Source organism: Ranitomeya variabilis, chromosome 6, assembly GCF_051348905.1.
Source record: "Ranitomeya variabilis isolate aRanVar5 chromosome 6, aRanVar5.hap1, whole genome shotgun sequence".
NCBI classification, from domain to species: domain Eukaryota; kingdom Metazoa; phylum Chordata; class Amphibia; order Anura; family Dendrobatidae; genus Ranitomeya; species Ranitomeya variabilis.
In genome coordinates this window covers 63,812,890-63,835,688 of record NC_135237.1, presented here as the reverse complement: position 1 = coordinate 63,835,688, position 22,799 = coordinate 63,812,890, and the positions used below count along the sequence as shown (strand labels likewise).

General features: G+C 42.4%; 1 protein-coding gene across 1 annotated transcript in view; it reads right to left on the bottom strand.

The window, feature by feature from the left end:
• NCAPG2 (non-SMC condensin II complex subunit G2) overlaps positions 1 to 22,799 on the bottom strand; it is a 91,876-nt gene that overhangs the window by 43,708 nt on the left and 25,369 nt on the right. Inside the window, exons 4-12 of the mRNA XM_077268567.1 lie at positions 21,402 to 21,516; positions 19,538 to 19,695; positions 18,143 to 18,277; positions 11,422 to 11,516; positions 9,154 to 9,223; positions 7,785 to 7,871; positions 6,220 to 6,312; positions 4,941 to 5,066; positions 4,653 to 4,832 (exon numbers count right to left, since the gene is read on the bottom strand). Coding sequence (XP_077124682.1) covers positions 4,653 to 4,832; positions 4,941 to 5,066; positions 6,220 to 6,312; positions 7,785 to 7,871; positions 9,154 to 9,223; positions 11,422 to 11,516; positions 18,143 to 18,277; positions 19,538 to 19,695; positions 21,402 to 21,516 — 1,059 coding nt within the window. The remainder of the gene's footprint in view (positions 1 to 4,652; positions 4,833 to 4,940; positions 5,067 to 6,219; positions 6,313 to 7,784; positions 7,872 to 9,153; positions 9,224 to 11,421; positions 11,517 to 18,142; positions 18,278 to 19,537; positions 19,696 to 21,401; positions 21,517 to 22,799) is intronic.

Sequence of the window (22,799 nt, the reverse complement as noted above, 5' to 3'; positions counted from 1 at the left end):
AGGGTTGCACTTAGGGTTACACTTAGGGTTGCACTTAGGGCTAGGGTTGCACTTAGGGCTAGGGTTGCACTTAGGGTTGCACTTAGGGTTGCACTTAGGGCTAGGGTTGCACTTAGGGTTACACTTAGGGTTGCACTTAGGGTTGCACTTAGGGTTGCACTTAGGGCTAGGGTTGCACTTAGGGTTGCACTTAGGGCTAGGGTTGCACTTAGGGTTGCACTTAGGGCTAGGGTTGCACTTAGGGTTGCACTTAGGGCTAGGGTTGCACTTAGGGCTAGAATTAGGGTTAGAATTAGTGTTAGAATTAGGCTATGTGCACACGGTGCGGATTTGGCTGCGGATCCGCAGCGGATTGGTCGCTGCGGATTCGTATCAGTTTTCCATCACGTTTACAGTACCACGTAAACCTATGGAAAACCAAATCCGCTGTGCCCATGGTGCAGAAAATACAGCGCGGAAACGCTGCGTTGTATTTTCCGCAGCATGTCAATTCTTTGTGCAATTCCGCAGCGTTTTACACCTGCTCCATAATAGGAATCCGCAAGTGAAATCCACACAAAAAACACTGGAAATCCGCGGTAAATCCGCAGGTAAAGCGCAGTGCGTTTTACCTGCAGATTTTTCAAAAACTGCGGAAAAATCCACACAAATCCGCAACGTGAGCACATAGCCTTAGGGTTGGAATTAGGGGTAAGACTAGGGTTAGGGGTGTGTTGGGGTTAGGGTTGTGGTTAGGGTTGGGATTAGAGTTAGGGGTGTGTTGGGGTTAGTGTTGGAGTTAGAATTGAGGGGTTTCCACTTTTTAGGCACATCAGGGGGTCTCCAAACGCGACACGGCGCCACCATTGATTCCAGCCAATCTTGCGTTGAAAAAGTAAAATGGTGCTCTCTCCCTTCCGAGCCCCGACGTGTGCCCAAACAGTGCTTTACCCCCACATATGGGGTACCAGCGTACTCAGGAGAAACTGATCAACAACTTTTGGGGTCCAATTTCTCCTGTAACCCTTGGGAAAATAAAAAATTGCGGGCTAAAAAATTATTTTTGAGGAAAGAAAAATGATTTTTTATTTTCACGGCTCTGCGTTATAAACTTCTGTGAAGCACTTGGGGGTTCAAAGTGCTCACCACACATCTAGATAAGTTCCCTTGGGGGTTTAGTTTCCAAAATGGGGTCACTTGTGGGGAGTTTCTACTGTTTAGGCACATCAGGGGCTCTGCAAACGCAACGTGACGCCCGCAGAGCATTCCATCAAAGTCTGCATTTCAAAACGTCACTACTTCCCTTCCGAACCCCGACGTGTGCCCAAGCAGTGGTTTACCCCCACATATGGGGTATCAGCGTACTCAGGAGAAACTGGACAACAACTATTGGGGTCAAATTTCCCCTGTTACCCTTGGGAAAATAAAAAATTCAGGGCTAAAAAAAATTTTTTGAGAAAAGAAAAAATATTTTTTATTTTCATGGCTCTGCGTTATAAACTTCTGTGAAGCACTTGGGGGTTCAAAGTGCTCACCACACATCTAGATTAGTTCCTTGGGAGGTCTAGTTTCCAAAATGGGGTCACTTATGGGGAAGCTCCAATGTTTAGGCACACAGGGGCTCTCCAAACGCGACATGGTGTCCGCTAATGATTGGAGCTAATTTTCCATTCAAAAAGCCAAATGGCGTGCCTTCCCTTCCAAGCCCTGCCATGCACCCAAACAGTGGTTTACCCCCACATATGGGGTATCATCGTACTCAGGACAAACTGGACAACAACATTTGGGGTCCAATTTCTCCTGTTACCCTTGGGAAAATAAAAAATTCTGGGCTAAAAATCATTTTTGAGGAAAGAAAAATTATTTTTTATTTTCACGGCTCTGCGTTATAAACTTCTGTGAAGCACTTGTTGGTTTAAAGTGCTCACTATGCATCTAGATAAGTTCCTTGGGGGGTCTAGTTTCCAAAATGGGGTCACTTGTGGGGGAGCTCCAATGTTTAGGCACACAGGGGCTCTCCAAACGCGACATGGTGTCCGCTAACGATTGGAGCTACTTTTCCATTCAAAAAGTCAAATGGCGCGCCTTCCCTTCCGAGCCTTGCCATGCGCCCAAACAGTGGTTTACCCCCACATATGAGGTATCGGTGTACTCAGGAGAAATTGTCCAACAAATTTTAGGATCCATTTTATCCTGTTGCCCATGTGAAAATTAAAAAATTGAGGCTAAAAGAATTTTTTTGTGAAAAAAAAGTACTTTTTCATTTTTACGGATCAATTTGTGAAGCACCTGAGGGTTTAAAGTGCTCACTATGCATCTAGATAAGTTCCTTGGGGGGTCTCCTTTCCAAAATGGGGTCACTTGTGGGGAAGCTCCAATGTTTAGTCACACAGGGGCTCTCCAAACGCGACATGGTGTCCGCTAACGATGGAGATAATTTTTCATTCAAAAAGTCAAATGGCGCTCCTTCCCTTCCGAGACTTACCATGTGCCCAAACAGTGGTTTACCCCCACATGTGAGGTATCAGTGTACTCAGGAGAAATTGACCAACAAATTTTAGGATCCATTTTATCCTGTTGCCCATGTGAAAATTAAAAAATTGAGGCTAAAATATTTTTTTTGTGAAAAAAAAAGTACTTTTTCATTTTTACGGATCAATTTGTGAAGCACCTGGGGGTTTAAAGTGCTCACTATGCATCTACATAAGTTCCTTGGGGGGTCTAGTTTCCAAAATGGGGTCACTTGTGGTGGAGCTCCAATGTTTAGGCACACGGGGGCTCTCCAAACGCGACATGGTGTCCGCTAAAGATTGGAGCCAATTTTTCATTCAAAAAGTCAAATGGCGCTCCTTCCCTTCCGAGTTCTGCCGTGCGCCCAAACAGTGGTTTACCCCCACATATGAGGTATCAGCGTACTCAGGACAAATTGGACAACAACGTTCGCGGTCCAGTTTCTCCTTTTACCCTTGGGAAAATAAAAAAATTGTTGCTAAAAGATCATTTTTGTGACTAAAAAGTTAAATGTTCATTTTTTCCTTCCATGTTGCTTCTGCTGCTGTGAAACACCTGAAGGGTTAATAAACTTCTTGAATGTGGTTTTGAGCACCTTGAGGGGTGCAGTTTTTAGAATGGTGTCACTTTTGGGTATTTTCAGCCATATAGAACCCTCAAATTGACTTCAAATGTGAGGTGGTCCCTAAAAAAAATGGTTTTGTAAATTTTGTTGTAAAAATGAGAAATCACTGGTCAAATTTTAACCCTTATAACTTCCTAGCAAGAAAAAATGTTGTTTCCAAAATTGTGCTGATGTAAAGTAAACATGTGGTAAATGTTATTTATTAACTATTTTGTGTCACATAACTCTCTGGTTTAACAGAATAAAAATTCAAAATGTGAAAATTGCAAAATTTTCAAAATTTTCGCCAGATTTCCATTTTTTTCACAAATAAACGCAGAAATTATCGACCTAAATTTACCACTAACATGAAGCCCAATATGTCACGAAAAAACAATCTCAGAATCGCTAAGATCCGTTGAAGCGTTCCCGAGTTATTACCTCATAAAGGGACACTGGTCAGAATTGCAAAAAACGGCAAGGTCATTAAGGCCAAAATAGGCTGGGTCATGAAGGGGTTAAAAAAAAAAAAAAGTTGTCAGGCTGACTAGAGAGCTGCAGAATCATTATATGAAAGACTATTGTTGTCATGCCCATTCTATGAAAGATTATTCCTATGTAAATTAGATTTGTGGTGACTAAAAAGTACATGGTACTTGAATAATGTGATTACAGTCATTTTCATGGACTCTTCAAGCTTTTAATTATGACGTGAAATTCTTTTCTTTTGAAACCTCAAAAATTTGCAAAAAAAAAAAAAAGCTCAGTTTTTATAATATTGTAGACTATTACGGTACATATTATTCAAGTTTACATACTTTTTTTTTTTTTTACATTTTCATATATATCTTTTCCCTGCAGAAAACAAGTTACATGAACACCTGACACGCTTTCTTCCTGCCAAAATAAAAAAAAAAACTGATGCAAAGAATATATTACACAAATTGGACATGGCTACTTCTTGCATCAATTTTATTTTTGCTTACAATATAAAAATGTGTAGTTTTCAAAAGTTACAAAAAGCTGGGATAAAACAGGCTTATAGGTACCCATCACAAACATGGAACTATCTTCTCTGCCTGTGGTCATAACATGGAGGAAAATCTGCTTCCAGAGCATGTTGTGTACATGAGTATCGGGATCAGATTCCTTTATTGAATACATGACAATTAGGCCCAAATCAGACATGCCAAACATGGACTGTGCTTGGATCGTAACACAGAGCACAATGGGCGGATCTCTGACCCAACTGTCTCATATGATAGAAAGTCATGGTTGAGACAGGTATTGTGATCCGTCCATGTATCACACATATGTGAATTCGGTCTTAATCAACCAGAGGCTAAAGTCCTTTAAGTGCTTGTTGCCCCAAAGAGTAAAATATTGTGGGAAAATCTTCATAAAAGGAACTATTCTCAAAGAAGTGTGAAACCACACATTATATACCCCTTTGGCTTATAGGAGCTGACTGAATACCCTGTCACAGCAGAACAAAACTCCCATTAATGGATTTTTTTTATCTTTTAATGAGAACATAGAAAAAAAACAAAAAACTTACCTTAAAAACAGAGGCGCGTACTTCAGCAGAGTTAATATCAGCAGCAAGATCGCCAATGAGTTTCTTAATAAAATCTGCCAAGATTAGTGGTGGAATTATCTCCCAATATTTAGCAGTAATCTTACAGACCCCCAAAACTCCAGTAGATCGGACATTGGGTGACTGATCTTCTAAAAGGTTCTGTAAACAGCAAAATGAAGATTGAGATAGAGATATATATATATATATATATAATTTTTCCATTCCTTAAACTTAACTCTATTCGTGCAATAGTGTTCAGAAACTTACAAAGAGTTCTTCAAACTGCTTCTGGATATTATTATCCATTTCTTCATGGCTCATAGAAGGATCCCGCAGAGGAAAGGCTTCGACATACAACAAAGCAGCGTTGTTTCGAACATGTGCATTTCTTGCCTATTTCCAAGATGCAACACATTTTAAATCATGATAAAAGTTAAAAAAATGAATAAGTAATGCAAACTTAATGTCCAACAATGAGGGGGTTTAGACGTACAAATGTCTTACTCTATACATAATGTTCCTAAAATAAAACTGAAAACATTTAAAAAGGGTTGCCTCGACATTGCTTTCCAGGAACGCAAAACTCCATTGCCTCCCAGCATCCTTCTTGAAGGGGACAGTGCACTCCTTATTGACAGGCTAGATAAGCAGCGTGGAGGAGCCGCTGACCCAAACTGTGCATCCTCCAATGCCGGGAGCAGAGGCAGCGTTGCCTTTGTAGTGTCAGAGGAGAGCAGGGCCCTAAACCTGATCGGATTCAGCACGATTTAGATCAGTCCTTACAAGCTATATAGCAAAGTGCCCATAAGCAATGTGCTCCTTGCCTAGGAGATCAGCCACCACTTACAGGCTACAGAGGTGGTCGACAATGAGCAGTAAACATTAGAATTAAAAATCCCTCCATTCTTTAGATCAGAGAGGATGTTTGATACGAAGTTGCTTGGTTTTACAAGTAAAATTGCATTCATTTATAGTAACTAAACAATTTGCTGCATAATTTTTAAAACTGAAGTAAAGCCAAAGTAAATTAGGTGCAATCTGATGTGCTCCGCTGCTATATTATGTGAAATGTTCTGGAACTTTGCAAAAGAGGTAAACTCAACCTGGATATTGCAACTGCCACAAATGTCGTACAGATGCGGATCCCCTTTCTGGGACAAATACCTGACTCCAGAATAGGGGTTCACTGACCCTTGTGTCATCTGGTGTGAAGGCTGCAAACATGCCTGACTGTTTCCATGACTTCCATAGAAGTGAAAGCAGTGGACATGAGGCCCATCTCTCCATTCTCAGGATGTATGCAGCAACTGATGGTCTCCTCATCGGCAGAAAAGGCAAAGTGGGGAAATTGTAGGCGATGATGGCTAGGGTCATCACAGCACCTTGCTCACAACCTGATGTTAAGAACGGGGAACTGGGAAATGGTGTCACATCATTCCCCATTGACAACAATGTAATGTTCAGTACTTTGCCTTCACCAAAAACCGTTAAAACAATAAAAAAAACAAAGTTAAAAAGGAAAAAAAAAAAAAGAATGAAGATTCACCTTTAATCCTCTCCACAGGATGGGCTGGTACAGTCTATACAGCATCTCCTCTGTCCCTTGACGCAGCTTTTGCTGATGAAAATAGCTTAGTATCTGAGCAAAAAGAAATGCAACCTTATAATATGGTCCGACAATGACAGGAAACAACAAGCCAGTGTACAGCTTACTAAGGATGCATGACAAGAATCACACATCAATAAGCTCTACTGTAATAAGCCCCTTCCTGAAAGATAATGTTCTGGTACACGTTGGGTGCGGAAGTATGGAGCGGCCTCGCACCATACCCGGGGCATGCCAGCTGTGATAGACAGCCAGGATATGGCTGCAACAAGTGACCGCAGCTAGCTTCCATCACTGCCGCTTAACCATTTAAATGTCGCTGTCCATCACTGACGGGTGCACTAGCTCCTATCGGTCCCACGTAACGTGATCGCAGGCGGCCAATTGTTTATCATGGCACTCAGGGGCTTCCTGACGGCCTCCATAGCTGCCATCTCGGTCCTACTGTGACTGGCCTTCATGGAATGTAATTGTGTCTAAATACTGCAATACATACATATATGTATATATAAATAAGATTTGACTATTTGACTCAGCTCCCCTTTTTTATTACAGGGACAGAGGGCGTGAAGATGAAAGGGGGGGGGGGGGAGAGAAATAAATAAAAACATTTTGCAGTCTTAATGGCAAAAGCAGTAACAAAAAATAAACCAAAAAACAAAAATGTTAATTTTTGCTGAGGAGCCGCTTTAAAAAAATTTGCAATGAAAATGGTGTATCTACAGGCACATCGACAGAAAATTAACTAAGCTGTGGATCTCAGAAAGAGCGATTTTTTTTTTTAAAACTACTTATAAAAACAAAAACACAACTATATAAGTTTGGCATCGCTGCAGTTATACTGACCTGAAGAATCATATTGGCAGGTCACTATCGCACAATGAACGCAGTAAAAACATACCCCACAAATAATGGTGGAAAAGCCCCCACTATATTATTCCTACTTGGAATTTTTTTTCCTGTTTTTCAGAACATTGTATGCAAAAGAGAATGGTGTCATTCAAAACTACAACTTGCCCTTTGTATAGCTTTGTCAATGGAAAAAAAAAAAGTTATGGCTATTGGGGAAAGAAAAATATTATTATTATTAATAATAATAATTAAAAAAGGAAATGTGTGTATATAAAATATATAAAATCGCGTAGTCTACAGCGGGTTAAAATTGTTTTACCACAAGCAATCCATGCCATCCTGTACAGTATAATGAGAGACAGCTTCTTTTCACAATTTATCCCTGTAGCCAACAAACCAAATTCCCTTAAATTGTATTAATAATGAGCCATTATTGTAATTTACGCAAATTAACATTTAAAGCATTTTCACTACACTAATTCTAGATGGCAAAATTAGCATGATTACTTGCTTGTGGCCAGCTCATCACTTCCAGTTATGCAATGTGATAACGGCAATAGCTTGGTGCGATGTGACGGTGCGCAGATGTAATTGCACAGCACAGATGTTGAACTGTATAACACGGCTGTAAACAGAAATACATTGGCGCTTACCATTCTCACTTTGGCGCACACTGGAGAATTCTTGGGTAAGTGAACACCGTGGTGCATCAGGTCCTGGATACAGACATGTTCAATCGTCTAGAATAAAAACAAATATATGCTATTGGCTCCACATGGAAAACTAAATCACTTGCAATGAAACTGAAGCCTAAAACCCAGGCTATCAAAATATAAAATCCACCTCATTGGTAATAAAGATGAAGGGAAATGGTCGTTGCAACGTCACAAAATAATAGCACACAATCCAATCAACTAATGACTTAAAACATTATGGGCCTCTAATAATAATCCAAGTGTTTTTTTTTTGTGGTTTTTTTTACGAATTTCCGATTATTTTTTGTTCCCAAAACTTAAAGGGAACCTGTCACCCCCAAAATCGAAGGTGAGCTAAGCCCACAGGCATCAGGGGCTTATCTACAGCATTCTGTAGATAAGCCCCCGACGTAACCTGAAGGATGAGAAAAAGAGGTTAGATTATACTCACCTGGGCGGGCGGTTCTGGTCCGATGGGCGTCGCGATCTTGTCCCTCCCAGCTTCTTACAATGATGTCCTCTTCTTGTATTCACACTCCGGCGCAGGTGCACTTTTTTCTGCCCTGTTGAGGGTAGAGCAAAGTACTGCAGTGCGTAGGTGCCGGGAAAGGTCAGAGAGAGGCCTGGCTCCTGCGCACTGCAGTAGTTTGCTCTGCCCTCAACAGGGCAGACAAAGTGCACCTGTGCCAGAGCCGCAGCGTGAAGACAAGAAGAGGACATCATCGTAAGAAGATGGGAGGCCCCGGACTGGACCGCAACACCCATCGGATCGGACAGCAGCGGGACCGCCCCTGGGTGAGTATAATCTAATCTCTTTTTCCCATCTTTCAGGTTACATCGGGGGCTTATCTACAGCATTACAGAATGCTGCAGATAAGCCCCTGATGCTGGTGGGCATAGCTCATCTTCGATTTTGGGGGTGACAGGTTCCCTTTAAATAAGAGTTTTTAAAAAAAGCAATCATGTTGCGTGGTCATATTTACCGCATAATGAACACCATAAAAACAAGACTCGAAGAAAACCAATTGTATAATTGTATTTTAATTTATTTACAATTTCACCATACTTCCAGAACATCACATGGCAAAATAAATAATGTTCTATTATGTAACCATTTTATATTGAATATAATCTTCAATAAAATTAGTTTTAAAAAAAAGTGGACAGTGTCGGGGGAAGAAAAAAAAGAAAGCGCAATAGCAAAAAAACATGCCTGCTTTTTAAGGGGCTAAACTCACAAAATGATAATGAACTTCCACATTTACACACCACATCCTCAAGGTGTCAAGTATTTATGCCAAAATAGAAATAAAATAGACTAAATTACCGTTAAAATATCACCAGATCCTTTTTTCCAGGCTCTGAAGTATATTTCTGCAATGTGGTTCATCACTGACCTAGAAAAATAACGAAGAAGTCATTACAAAATATAACAAAAATATTTTTTAAATCACATTGCTATTCACCATGTCTTTCTGATCTAATACTGGAGATACCAGGATTCAAAGGTAAGAAGAGGCTGCTCACACTGCTGTCCACCTGATCCAATACTGGAGATACCAGGATTCTATGGTAAGAAGAGGCTTGTGAATCCCAGCCCCGCAATGTGAATAAATCATAAGTCACTGCGGGGCTGGGATTCACAAGCAGGGCGGCCGCACAGGCGCAGTCACCGAGACTGCATATGAGGAAAGACGGGCAGCAATCACTGCGCCTGCGCCAGGCAGGAAAAAAGAGCGCAGGCGCCGGCTATTTTCAAAACAGCGCTGAGGAGGTGGCACCCGGCGCCAAGAAGACTTGAGCGACGGCTGTGTGGCGTCTGAAGCAGGGGGGAAACGCCGGCCTACTTGACTGAGGAGCAGGTATTTCTGACAAATTAAAAAACGGATTATTTCTCTAGTTACAGCACCCAGAACTAAAAGAGCCACCTTGTCAGAATGCAGCATTACTGCTGCACAAGGTGGCTCTTTTAGTTTTAAAGACTTGGGGGGGGGGGGGTGACAGGTTCCCTTTAAGTAGAGTTGGTGCAAATAGTCACAGGAGAGGGTCCAGCAAACACACCAATGTATCTGTGTCTGCTGGACAGGAGCTCTAAGAATCACCTTATGGCTATGCTCACAAGTTTTGTTTTTTTTCTGCAGGTAAAACCTGCTCTCTTGGCAGTAAAGAAGCTACTTACAAAAAGCAGGTTTTGCTGCTTTTTCAGGTACATTTGTGCAGAAGAGGAACGTATGCCAGAGATTACAGCCGTGGCCGCTGGGTCTTACTAATCTATGGCTACATTCACACTAGCGTCGTTTTGCCTATGTCGCAATGCGTCGTTTAGGAGAAAAAAACACATCCTGCAAAGTTGTCTGCAGGAGGCGGTTTTACCCCCATAGACTTACATTAGCGATGCATTGTGACGTATGGCCACACGTCGCATCCGTCGTGCGACGGATGCGTCGTGTTTTGGCGGACCGTCGGCACAAAAAAGTTCCATGGAACTTTTTTTGCGCGTCGAGTCCGCCATTTTCGACCGCACATGCGCAGCCGAAACTCCGCCCCCTCCTCCCCGGAACTCACAATGGGCAGCGGATGTGTTGTTAAACTGCATCCGCTGTCCACGGTGTGCTACTTTTAGCACACTGTCCGTCGGGCCGACGGTTTGCGACGGCCCGTACCGACGGACTAGTGTGAAAGTAGCCTCTCTCAACCAATTTTAAGGGATTTTTTTTTGTTGGTCCTCCAAGTATTTTTTAGTGCTCGGAGATTTAGTTTTTCTTGCCGCAGCTGAATGATTTACATCTGTTAGCCAGCATAAGTACATGTGGGGGATGCCTGGCTGCTAGGGAATCCCCACATGTACTTATGCTGGATAACAGATGTAAATCATTCAGCTGCCGCAATGAAAACTAAATCTCCGAGCACTAACAAATACTCGGAGGTCACCTGAGCATGCTCGAGAAATCTCGAGTAACGAGTATACTCGCTCATCACTAATGAGGAACCATGCATACCAGGACAGGGATATGGAGCCATGCAGACAAGGATGGGGATATGGAGCCATGCAGACAAGGATGGGAATATGGAGCCATGCAGACTAGGATAGGGATTACGGGATAATGCATACCCTGCTTAAACGCGAGTCAATACGTTTTCCCAGTTTATCGTGGCAAAATTAGGTGCCTCGGCTTATACACGAGTATATACGGTAAAAACAATGTGCAAATAACCCAAAAAATAAATAATAAACATCAAAGGTTAGATCAATAATATATCATATAGTGATAGTTAGAGCACATATAAAATTTGGCGTGGTCAATGAAAAATAAAGTGCAGATTTGAACAATGAAGTGCAAAAAAGCATGTAATAACGCAAATGAGTTGCTGCTAGTTTCGTAGAGCGAAAATGATATCACAGATAAGACTGTGAAACTGTCAATACCAAAAGAGGCTGAAGAATACTAGAGCGGTGATGTGTTCAGTATGAGCCTGATGATAAGCATTCCAAAAAAGCTGACATCCTAGTAGCTACATACAACCAATCATGCCTATGGCCAGCCAAAGCATTCAGCCATAAGCAGGAAACCACATTAAACAAAATACAACTTACTTTGGAAAACAATGCAGCTGATTTTTGATGGTCCCATGAATCAGCTTAATGAAGTTAACATCTAAACTAAACAGAAAGCTGAGAAATCTCCGTCCCTGCGAGAACAATTAAAGAACAGAAATTACAAAATTAAAGAACAGATTAAAAAAAAAAAAAAAAAAACAAACAAACACGAAAACCTGCAAATTCTGGGTGAAAACCCCCCAGGAAAGATACATTCCTACCAAACATAAACCCATCCGCCTAATAATGCCTGGGTCCCCCTTATACAGCAGCTTCACATATTGAGGTATGGACTTCATAAGGCCTGAGAAGGTGTTTGTGATATTTGGTACCGAGATCATTAGATCAGGAATATCTTCTAAGCTGTGAGGTGACATTTCCATCAACCGGACTAATCCCAAAATAAAGAAAAAAACCTCTCTGGATGAGGATGTTCCAAGACTTTACCTTATATCCTATTCTAACGACCTGTGAAAGCAGCAGCCCATCACTGGCCACATTAATGATGCATTAGCCTGTGCTGCAGCCATATTTTGTTTTTCATTTACAGCATTCTGCATGGTTATTTAAAAAAGTAGTAATTTAGGAAGAAGGCCTTTAACCCCTTCATGACCTTGGGATTTTCCGTTTTTTCCGTGTTCGTTTTTCGCTCCCCTCCTTCAGAGCCATAACTTTTTTAATTTTCCGTCAATATGGCCATGTGAGGGCTTATTTTTTGCGGAACGAGTTTTACTTTTGAACGACATCATTGGTTTTACCATGTCGTTTACTAGAAAATGGGGAAAAAAAATCCAAGTGCGGTGAAATTGCAAAATAAAAGTGCAATTCCACGTGTGTTTTTTGTTTGGCTTTTTTGCTAGGTTCATTAAAAGCTGAAACTGACCTGCCATTATGATTCTCCAGGTCTTTATGAGTTCATAGACACCAAACATGTCTAGGTTATTTTTTATCCAAGTGGTGAAAAAAATGCCAAATTTTGCTTTAAAAAAAAAAAAAAAAAAAAAAAAAGCGCCATTTTCCGATACCCGTAGCGTCTCCATTTTTCATGATCTGGGGTCAGGTGACGGCTTATTTTTTGCGTGCTGAGCTGACGTTTTTAGTGATATGATTTTGGTGCAGATACGCTCTTTTGATCGCCCGTTATTGCATTTTGTCGCATGCAATGTCGCGGCGACCAAAAAAAGCGTAATTCGGGCGTTTTTAATTTTTTTTCTCGCTACGCCGTTTAACAAGCAGGTTAATCTTTTTTTAATTGATAGATCGGGTGATTCTGAACGTGGCAATACCAAATATGTGTATATTTGATTTTATTTTTATTGTTTTATTTTGAGGCGAAAGGGGGGTGATTTAAACTTTTATATATTTTTTTTAATTTATTTCATTTTTTTTTAACCCCTTCAAGACCCACCCTATTTTGACCTTAATGACCTGGCCGTTTTTTGCAATTCTGACCAGTGTCCCTTTATGAGGTAATAACTCCGGAACGCTTCAACGGATCCTAGCGGTTCTGAGATTGTTTTTTCATGACATATTGGGCTTCATGTTAGTGGTAAATTTAGGTCGATAATTTCTGCGTTTATTTGTGAAAAAAATGGAAATTTGGCGAAAATTTTGAAAATTTTGCAATTTTCAATTTTTATTCTGTTAAACCAGAGAGTTATGTAACACAAAATAGTTAATAAATAACATTTTCCACAAGTCTACTTTACATCAGCACAATTTTGGAAACAAAATTTTTTTTTGCTAGGAAGTTATAAGGGTTAAAATTTGACAAGTGATTTTTCATTTTTACAACAAAATTTACAAAACCATTTTTTTTATGGACCACCTCACATTTGAAGTCAGTTTGAGGGTTCTATATGGCTGAAAATACCCAAAAGTGACACCATTCTAAAAACTGCACCCCTCAAGGTGCTCAAAACCACATTCAAGAAGTTTATTAACCCTTCAGGTGTTTCACAGCAGCAGAAGCAACATGGAAGGAAAAAGTGAACATTTAACTTTTTAGTCACAAAAATTATCTTTTAGCAACAATTTTTTTATTTTCCCAAGGGTAAAAGGAGAAACTGGACCACGAAGGTTGTTGTCCAATTTGTTCTGAGTATGCTGATATCTCATATGTGGGGGTAAACCACTGTTTGGGGGCACGGCAGGGCTCGGAAGCGAAGGAGCGCCATTTGACTTTTTGAATGAAAAATTGGCTCCAATCTTTAGCGGACACCATGTCGCGTTTGGAGAGCCCCTGTGTGCCTAAACATTGGAGCTCCCCCACAAGTGACCCCATTTTGGAAACTAGATGCCCCAAGGAACTTATCTAGATGCATACTGAGCACTTTAAACCCCCAGGTGCTTCACAAATTGATCCGTAAAAATGAAAAAGTACTTTTTTTCACAAAAAATTTCTTTTAGCCTCAATTTTTTCATTTTCACATGGGCAACAGGATAAAATGGATCCTAAAATTTGTTGGGCAATTTGTCCTGAGTACACCGATACCTCATATGTGGGGGTAAACCACTGTTTGGGTGCACGGCAAGGCTCGGAAGGGAGGCGCGCAATTTGACTTTTTGAATGGAAAATTAGCTCCAATCGTTAGCGGACACCATGTCGCCCTTGGAGAGCCCCTGTGTGCCTAAACATTGGAGCTCCCCCATAAGTGACCCCATTTTGGAAACTAGACGCCCCAAGGAACTTATCTAGATGCATAGTGAGCACTTTAAACCCCCAGCTGCTTCACAGAAGTTCATAACGCAGAGCCGTGAAAATAAAAAAATAATTTCTCTTTCCTCAAAAATGATTTTTTTAGCTCGGAATTTTTTATTTTCCCAACGGTAACAGGAGAAATTGGAACCCAAATGTTATTGTCCAGTTTCTCCTGAGTACGCTGATACCCCATATGTGGGGGTAAACCACTGTTTGGGCGCACGGCAGGGCTCGGAAGGGAAGGAGCGCCATTTGGCTTTTTGAATGGAAAATTAGCTCCAATCATTAGCGGACACCATGTCGCGTTTGGAGAGCACCTGTGTGCCTAAACATTGGAGCTCCCCCACATGTGACCCCATTTTGGAAACTAGACCTCCCAAGGAACTAATCTAGATGTGTGGTGAGCACTTTGAACCCCCAAGTGCTTCATAGAAGTTTATAACGCAGAGCCATGAAAATAAAAAATAATTTTTCTTTTCTCAAAAATGATTTTTTAGCCTGCAATTTTTTATTTTCCCAAGGGTAACCGGAGAAATTTAACCCTGAAACTTGTTGTCCAGTTTCTCCTGAGTACGCTCGTACCCCATATGTGGGGGTAAACCACTGTTTGGGCACACGTCGGGACTCGGAAAGGAAGTAGTGACTTTTTGAAATGCAGACTTTCATGGAATGCGCTGCGGGGGTCACGTTGCGTTTGCAGAGCCCCTGATGTGCCTAAACAGTAGAAACCCCCCACAAGTGACCCCATTTTGGAAACTAGACCCCCAAAGGAACTTATCTAGATGTGTACTGAGCACTTACAACCCCCAAGTGCTTCTCAGAAGTTTATAACGCAGAGCCGTGAAAATAAAAAATAATTTTTCTTTCCTCAAAAATAATTTTTTAGCCTGCAATTTTTTATTTTCCCAAGGGTTACAGGAGAAATTGGACCCCAAAAGTTGTTGTCCAGTTTCTCCTGAGTACGCTGGTACCCCATATGTGGGGGTAAACCACTGTTTGGGCACACGTTGGGGCTCGGAAGGGAGAGAGCACCATTTGACTTTTTCAACGCAAGATTGGCTGGAATCAATGGTGGCGCCATGTTGCGTTTGGAGACCCCTGATGTGCCTAAACAGTGGAAACCCCTCAATTCTAACTCCAACACTAACCCCAACACACCCCTAACCCTAATCCCAACCCTAACCGCAACACACCCCTAACCCTAGTCTTAACCCTAATTCCAACCCTAACTCTAATTCCAACCGTAACTCTAAGGCTATGTGCCCACGTTACGGATTTGTGTGTGGATTTTTCCGCACTGTTTTTGAAAAATCTGCAGGTAAAACGCACTGCGCTTTACCTGCGGATTTACCGCGGATTTCCAGTGTTTTTTGTGTGGATTTCACCTGCGGATTCCTATTATGGAGCAGGTGTAAAACGCTGCGGAATCCGCACAAAGAATTGACATGCTGCGGAAAATACAACGCAGCGTTTCCGCGCTGTATTTTCCGCACCATGGGCACAGCGGATTTGGTTTTCCATAGGTTTACGTGGTACTGTAAATGTGATGGAAAACTGCTACGAATCCGCAGCGACCAATCCGCTGCGGATCCGCAGCCAAATCTGCACCATGTGCACAAAGCCTAATTCTAACCCTAATTCCAACCCTAGCCCTAATTCTAACCCTAACTCTAACCCTATCCCTAAGTGCAACACTAACCCGAAGTGCAACCCTAAGTGCAACCCTAAGTGCAACCCTAAGTGCAGCCCTAAGTGCAACCCTATCCCTAAGTGCAACCCTAAGTGCAACCCTAAGTGCAACCCTATCCCTAAGTGCAACCCTAAGTGCAACCCTATCCCTAAGTGCAACCCTAAGTGCAACCCTATCCCTAAGTGCAACCCTATCCCTAAGTGCAACCCTATCCCTAAGTGCAACCCTATCCCTAAGTGCAACCCTATCCCTAAGTGCAACCCTATCCCTAAGTGCAACCCTATCCCTAAGTGCAACCCTATCCCTAAGTGCAACCCTATCCCTAAGTGCAACCCTATCCCTAAGTGCAACCCTATCCCTAAGTGCAACCCTATCCCTAAGTGCAACCCTATCCCTAAGTGCAACCCTATCCCTAAGTGCAACCCTATCCCTAAGTGCAACCCTATCCCTAAGTGCAACCCTATCTTTAAGTGCAACCTTATCCCTAAGTGCAACCCTATCCCTAAGTGCAACCCTATCCCTAAGTGCAACCCTATCCCTAAGTGCAACCTTATCCCTAAGTGCAACCCTATCCCTAAGTGCAACCCTATCCCTAAGTGCAACCCTAAGTGCAACCCTAAGTGCAACCCTAAGTGCAACCCTACCCGCAACCCTACCCCTAATCCTAACAGAAAAACAAAAATAAATATAATGTCTGTATTTTATTATTGGCCCTACCTATGGGGGTGATAAAGGGGGGGGGTTTATTTACTATTTTTTTTATTTTGATCGCCGTGATAGAACCTATCGCAGCGATCAAAATGTGTAAGGAACGAATCTGCCGGCCGGCAGATTCGGCCAGCGCACTGCGCATGCGCCCGCCATTTTCCAAGATGGCGGTGCCCATGCGAGAAGACCGAGGACACCGGGACGGACACCGGGACTAGGTGAGTATGGGGGGGGGGCGCGCGATCGGACAGCAGGGGGGGCAGAGGGGAGGACGGGGGAGGGTCGGATGGCAGAAAAAGGCACTTAGGACAGGACGGAGGGGTACGGAACACTGACGGCGGCTGCAGATCGCCGCCGTCAGTCGGTGGGGGGGCCAGATCGGGGTCTCCAGCCATGGCAGAGGCTATTGCAGCATCGGCCATGGCTGGATTGTAATATTTCACCAATTTTCATAGGCGAAATATTACAGATTGCTCTGATTGGCTGTTTCACTTTCAACAGCCAATCAGAGCGATCGTAGCCACGAGGGGGTGAAGCCACACCCCCTGGGCTGAAGTACCACTCCCCCTGTCCCTGCATGTCGGGTGAAATTGGAGTTAACTCTTTCACCCGGCCTGCAGGGACGCGATCATTCTGTGACACAGCATATGCGTCACAGGTCGGATTGGCACCGACTTTCATGACGCATACGCTGTGTCACAGGTCGGGAAGGGGTTAAACATTTTTTATTTTTTTTATTTTTACTTTTGCCATGCTTCAATAGCCTCCATGGGAGGCTAGAAGTTGGCATAGCCTGATCGGCTCAGCTACATAGGAGCGATCATCAGATCGCTCCTATGTAGCTTAATTACAGGCTTGCTATGAGCGCCGACCACAGGGTAGCGCTCACAGCAAGCTGGCATCATTAACCATAGAGGTCTCAAGGAGACCTCTGGTTGTTATGCCAACGCATCGCTGACCCCCGATCATGTGACGGGGGTCAGCGATGGCTGACCCCTGATCATGTGACGGGGGTCAGCGATGCGCTCATTTCCGGCCGGAAGTATTGAGAGAAGCGTGTGAAAAGCTAGTCGGCACCTGACCTTGTGCAAATACTTGCAGTTACATAACTGCAGCTCGTGCTGGCAATAGAGATTAGTAGTGACGATGTGTACATTGCACACTGTCATGTTTGGGCAATCTACAGCTGCAAAAAGTGACAGCAGAAACTTATGTTGTTGTTGTCAGAAAACCCCGGTTAAAAATTATTGAAATGCACATAGAGGAAAGTCTGTATGTAGATGTTTTCATTGTGGATTTACAATTATATTTTTTTTAATTTACCATGTTCTCCCTTCCTAACAGGTACTGCCTACTGGTGGAGAGCTGCAGCTTAAAATCCCACATAATTGCTCAAAAAACACTGGTCAGCAGACAGGTGTGCTGCGTTCTTGCATGAGCACGCAGAGCCATGTACGAGCCAGCTTAGAGCTGAAATTTCAGCTACCGGTGGGGGTCACAGGATAGACCCCTAAAGGAACAGATACATAAAAATATATAACCATGGTAACCTCTAACAATAATATATTATGATTCTAAACTAACATACTATCATTCTAGTGCAACAAGGACACGATTACCTCTTCTCTTTTAATGTGGTTAACAGCCATAAAACACTGAAGTAACAAATCCTTCACGTCGCTGCTCTCGGCCGACGTGTAATTAAAGCTCAGAAGAGATGAATGCAGTTGCCACAAGCGAGCGATGTCAGCGACCTGGTAACAGGAAGGATGCAGAGACTTAGAAAACTCATTTTCAATTCTGATTGAATATCACAAAAGGTGAAGGGTTGACATTTACATATAATTTTAATACATTTTAATAAAAGTTAATCTACAAAAGAAAAAAAAAATTGAGGTTACACTACATATTTTGCAGAAGGATTAAAAAAACTCCTCTCTTGGCATTTTTGAAGCGCAAGTAATTTGCAATATTGCAAATTTGTAATAGGAATACATTACGGCAACTGAAGAGATCGCCATATATGAAGGTAAACGTACACTAATTAGAAACAATACAGTGGACTACAGTGTGAGAGTCTGTATACATGGCGATCGTTGTCCCCCTCAGTATACAAGTTAGTACCACGGCCAACCAGCACGGAGTGCAACCGAAGTAGGTGCAGCGGCTCCGGTGCTGGCGAGGTGTCAGCGGGGTCACTGCAGGCTGTAAATCTTCTTGAAGAGATGGGTTTTCAAGTTCCGTTCAAAAGTTCAGAATGTGGTGGATAATCGGACATGTAGGGGGACAGAATTCCAGAGGATGGGGATACCAGGGAGACGTTTTAGAGGCGATTTGGTGAAGAAAGTATAAGTGTGAAGGAGAGAAGATGGTGTTGGGAGGAGAAGAGATTGCGTGTTGGAAGATATCTGGGGATTAGTTTGAGACATGTGGAGGAGGTGACTATAGACGCTTTGTAGGTCAATGTTAGTAGTATGAACTGGCTAAGTTGGAGATTCGGGAGCCAATGAAGGGATTTTCAGAGGGGAGAAGCAGAGGAGTAACTTATTTGTACAAAAGACCAAGTTTTATATTCCTGAGTGCTCACTGACTGCAAAGGAACTGTAAATGTGATAGATTTCTCAATTATTTGATGACTAGTTTTCTTCTGCTCTTTGGCAAAGTTAGCCAAGTGGTACTGCTAGCTAATCAATGCCCTCATCAGTTACGTGCCGTACCACTGGCATCATGGCTCTTAGCTGTGCGGTGATGCCGGTGACATGACAGGTGAACACTGAGGTCACTGACCGGCTACAAGGGGGCATTACTTGTACAGAAAGATCGCTAAAACCTTGGTAATGGATTACTGGGAAAAGAAGTATAGTATATGCTGGCATTTTATTACATCGGCTGCTGTTCTCAAGCTTTTCTTAAAGATACGGTAACACATTAATAGTGACTCTCAGCTATAATGTGATGGATACACAGGATATTTAGATATTTTTCAATAAAGACTTCCACAACTTGGTACATACCATACACTTTGCATCAAGCGACTTAGCCAGAAGCAAAACAATAGCAGTTTTTCCAAACTCCTCCTTCCCTTCCAGCCCCTTCTCCCACCAAGTTTCACAAAGACGCTGGATGGCGACACGCACCCGAGACTCTGATGTTGGCAAAGCGTTCAAAAGTTCTGAAAAGAAATATAAGGTTAGTCCTGGAAAGCAAAATGCACCAGGAAATTTTAAGCAAAGACAATGAAAGGCAAAACTAAACTGGTCCCCACTAGTGTCTGCTCAGATGTCCTGTGCTGAGACCGCTCCAATTTCAGTTTATGGATTGCACATAAGTATTTCTACTGAATATGGGAATAGGCAACATGACATATCCAGAATTGCACTCCATATAAACAGCCCCGGTCACTGGCCAAAAATGCAGCTGTTCTCCCAAAGCCGACGATGTTTCTCTTTTTTTCCTGCGCCTCTCTGCTCCTGAGATATGGCACCCCCTTCCCTGAATATAAATCTAGTCTTTTAGCCAAATGGGCGTGGTCCTCATCTCTTCTTTATGGAAGTCTACTTGAAAACCATGCTCCGATGGCCAAAAGTCTAGATGTATATACAGGGAAGATGCAGTCTTATCTCTGAAACAGAGGCACAGGAACCAAAGAAAAATGCCAGATTCTGGAGAGCGGCGACATTTTACAGCAGGTAAAATAGAATGAGGTATTTATGGCAAATGGTCCTTTTTAATGAAGTAAATAGCTGATTTGCTGCTCTGGGTGAAGTGTAAAATCTGCGTCGCCCTCTGCTGATGACACGTCTGAGGGTGGTGCTAGAAGCTGTGAGGTGGCGTTCCTACTATTTCTTTCTCCACCCCCTGACAAGGTCTTCTTTCACAGAAGCTACAGTTGTGGTGGAGACAGAAGCAGAGAGCCAGCGCTGCACTCACATCTCTCACAACATCTATCATCCAGGATGTCTTCAGAGGGGTAAAACCTATTGAGTAACTGCAGCACTCCCCCTTGATGGTGTCCTGTTCCCGAAGGGGTGATGGACACTGAGGAGTGTAGCCCCAGCCTGCTAAGACTCCTCTTAAACGAAAGATTAACAGGAAGTACCGTAAAAAAATATACAAAAAAAAAACATTTAGAGGTTAGGTAGATACAGTGAAGTGTAGGGTATTGTGTAATAAAACAAATGAAAAAAGTGGTTTTTGAACAGACACTTCTCTTTCCTGGCTCTATCTCAGGCTCCGTTTCATGTTTGTGGTTTGGATCCCTTTAAAATGTATGAAAGACACCAACAATGGCCAAATACAAAGATAACTCTCTAGTCCGGATTCATTAAGGAAATTCTGACAGAACACTCCTTAAAATGTCCCAAAGTTTTTGCACAACTCGAAACTGTGAAAAAATGTTGTGACATGTGGTGGTTTGATGCCAGTCCGGGCAAAGTGGGCAGAGCTGGAGCAGGATGGGCTGTGGTGAAGACAGCCCAAGAAATGAATCATAATTTATGCGGAAAAAAGTGACATAAACTAGACCAAGCCCCTGGGCTGGAGTAACAAATTTGTCAGAGGGAAACATCTTGTAATAAATTTGGCGAACCTTACTCCAGTGAACTTTTCAATAAGACCAATGTGCAAAACGCCAGTTTTAAGAAATTGGGGTCTTAGTCTATACGTATCTATATTGTGGCTTTATCACTGCTGTTGCATATGGAATCCACCGCTGGATATCATTAATGCCTGACAGACCCCCAATGATGTGGACTGTGGATGGTCAAAGCAATTTGTCTGTAAACTTTTCAAATGAATAAGGATTGTCCAAATCACAAACGTTCTCATTACTTTGGGTCAATGGCACGCTAGATAAGAGAAAAAAAAAAGAAACCTTACCATTGAGTATGGCTGCACATTCCAGGAGGGCTCCGTAGGTAGTGTCGCCATCAACTACAGACACAGAAAGTGTGGCAACTATGGTCACTCCGTATATAACATCCATTGTTTGTTTCTGAGAACAGCAAAAAGAAACAGATTATGTAACTAGTTCACTGATTACAGTATAGAGCAGATGTTTAATAGGACGGATCCCCCTGATATACACACTCCACTCCTCTGGCACAGCCGCCATCAGCAGGCTTTTCTGGCTTCACAATCAGATGTGATGTTATTAGCCTGTCTCCATTTATGTAGCCAAGTACTTACTACAGCTAGGAATTCTGGCCTTCAGTGACAATGAGGCATGCATGCGTCTAAAATAAGGCAAAAAATAATAAAATCAAGCATGCTGAAATCCAACATGCCCGATCCTTCCTTTAGCACAACATCTGCAATCAGCACAGAGTTGGTAAACCACCACACACACCAGATGGACAGCTGGTCATACTGAAATAAACAGATTTACACAGGGATTGTCAGCTTGATTTTAACGTTACTTTAGTATAGAAATGTTTATAAAAAGGGCAGCACGGTGGCTTAGTAGTTAGCACTGCAGTCCTGCAGCACTGGGGGCCTGGGTTCAAATCCCATCACGGACAACATCTGCAAGTAGTTTGTATGTTCTCCCTGTTTTTGCGTGGGTTTCCTCCGGGTTCTCCGCTTTCCTCCCACATTCCAAAAACATACTGATAGGGAATTTAGATTGTGAACCCCATTGGGGACAGCGATGATAATGTGTGCAAACTGTAAAGCGCTGGGAATATGTTAGCGCTATATAAAAATAAAGATTATTATTATTATTTATTGAAAAGAGAGATGCAAGCCATACTTCCCACCACAATTCACTTTGTGCATGAGATCCAGATTAGAGATCGCTACAAAACAAGTAAACTTCTAATAGCACAAAGACAAACCCCTTTTACAGGCTATAAACACCTGTTGGAAGTGCGCCATCAGGAGCTGAGCCTGCTCCATAGAAGGTGGGTGCCAGACATGTTACATAATGTAGCAAGCACCAGAGAGTAACTGTTTAACCGCAAAGATTTAACCCCTCAATGCTGATGTCAACATTTAATAGGCCTCAAAGGCTCCAAAGCCCACTGGGTCCCATTGGCTTGATGCAATCACTATGGCTCTGACTGATTTCCTTCTGAAGACCTTCCTGTCTGTCTGCCATGGTATTGCGGCTATGATGCCCTGCCTGTATCTGGACTTCACAGACCAGCATTTATATATATTGCAATAGCACAGCATTGCATAGAAAAAATAAGAACTGAAAATGTGACGACAAATAGCAGCTTTACAGACTAATTGGATTTCTTTATGAGGCATAATATCTGAAGAGTCACAGTCTAC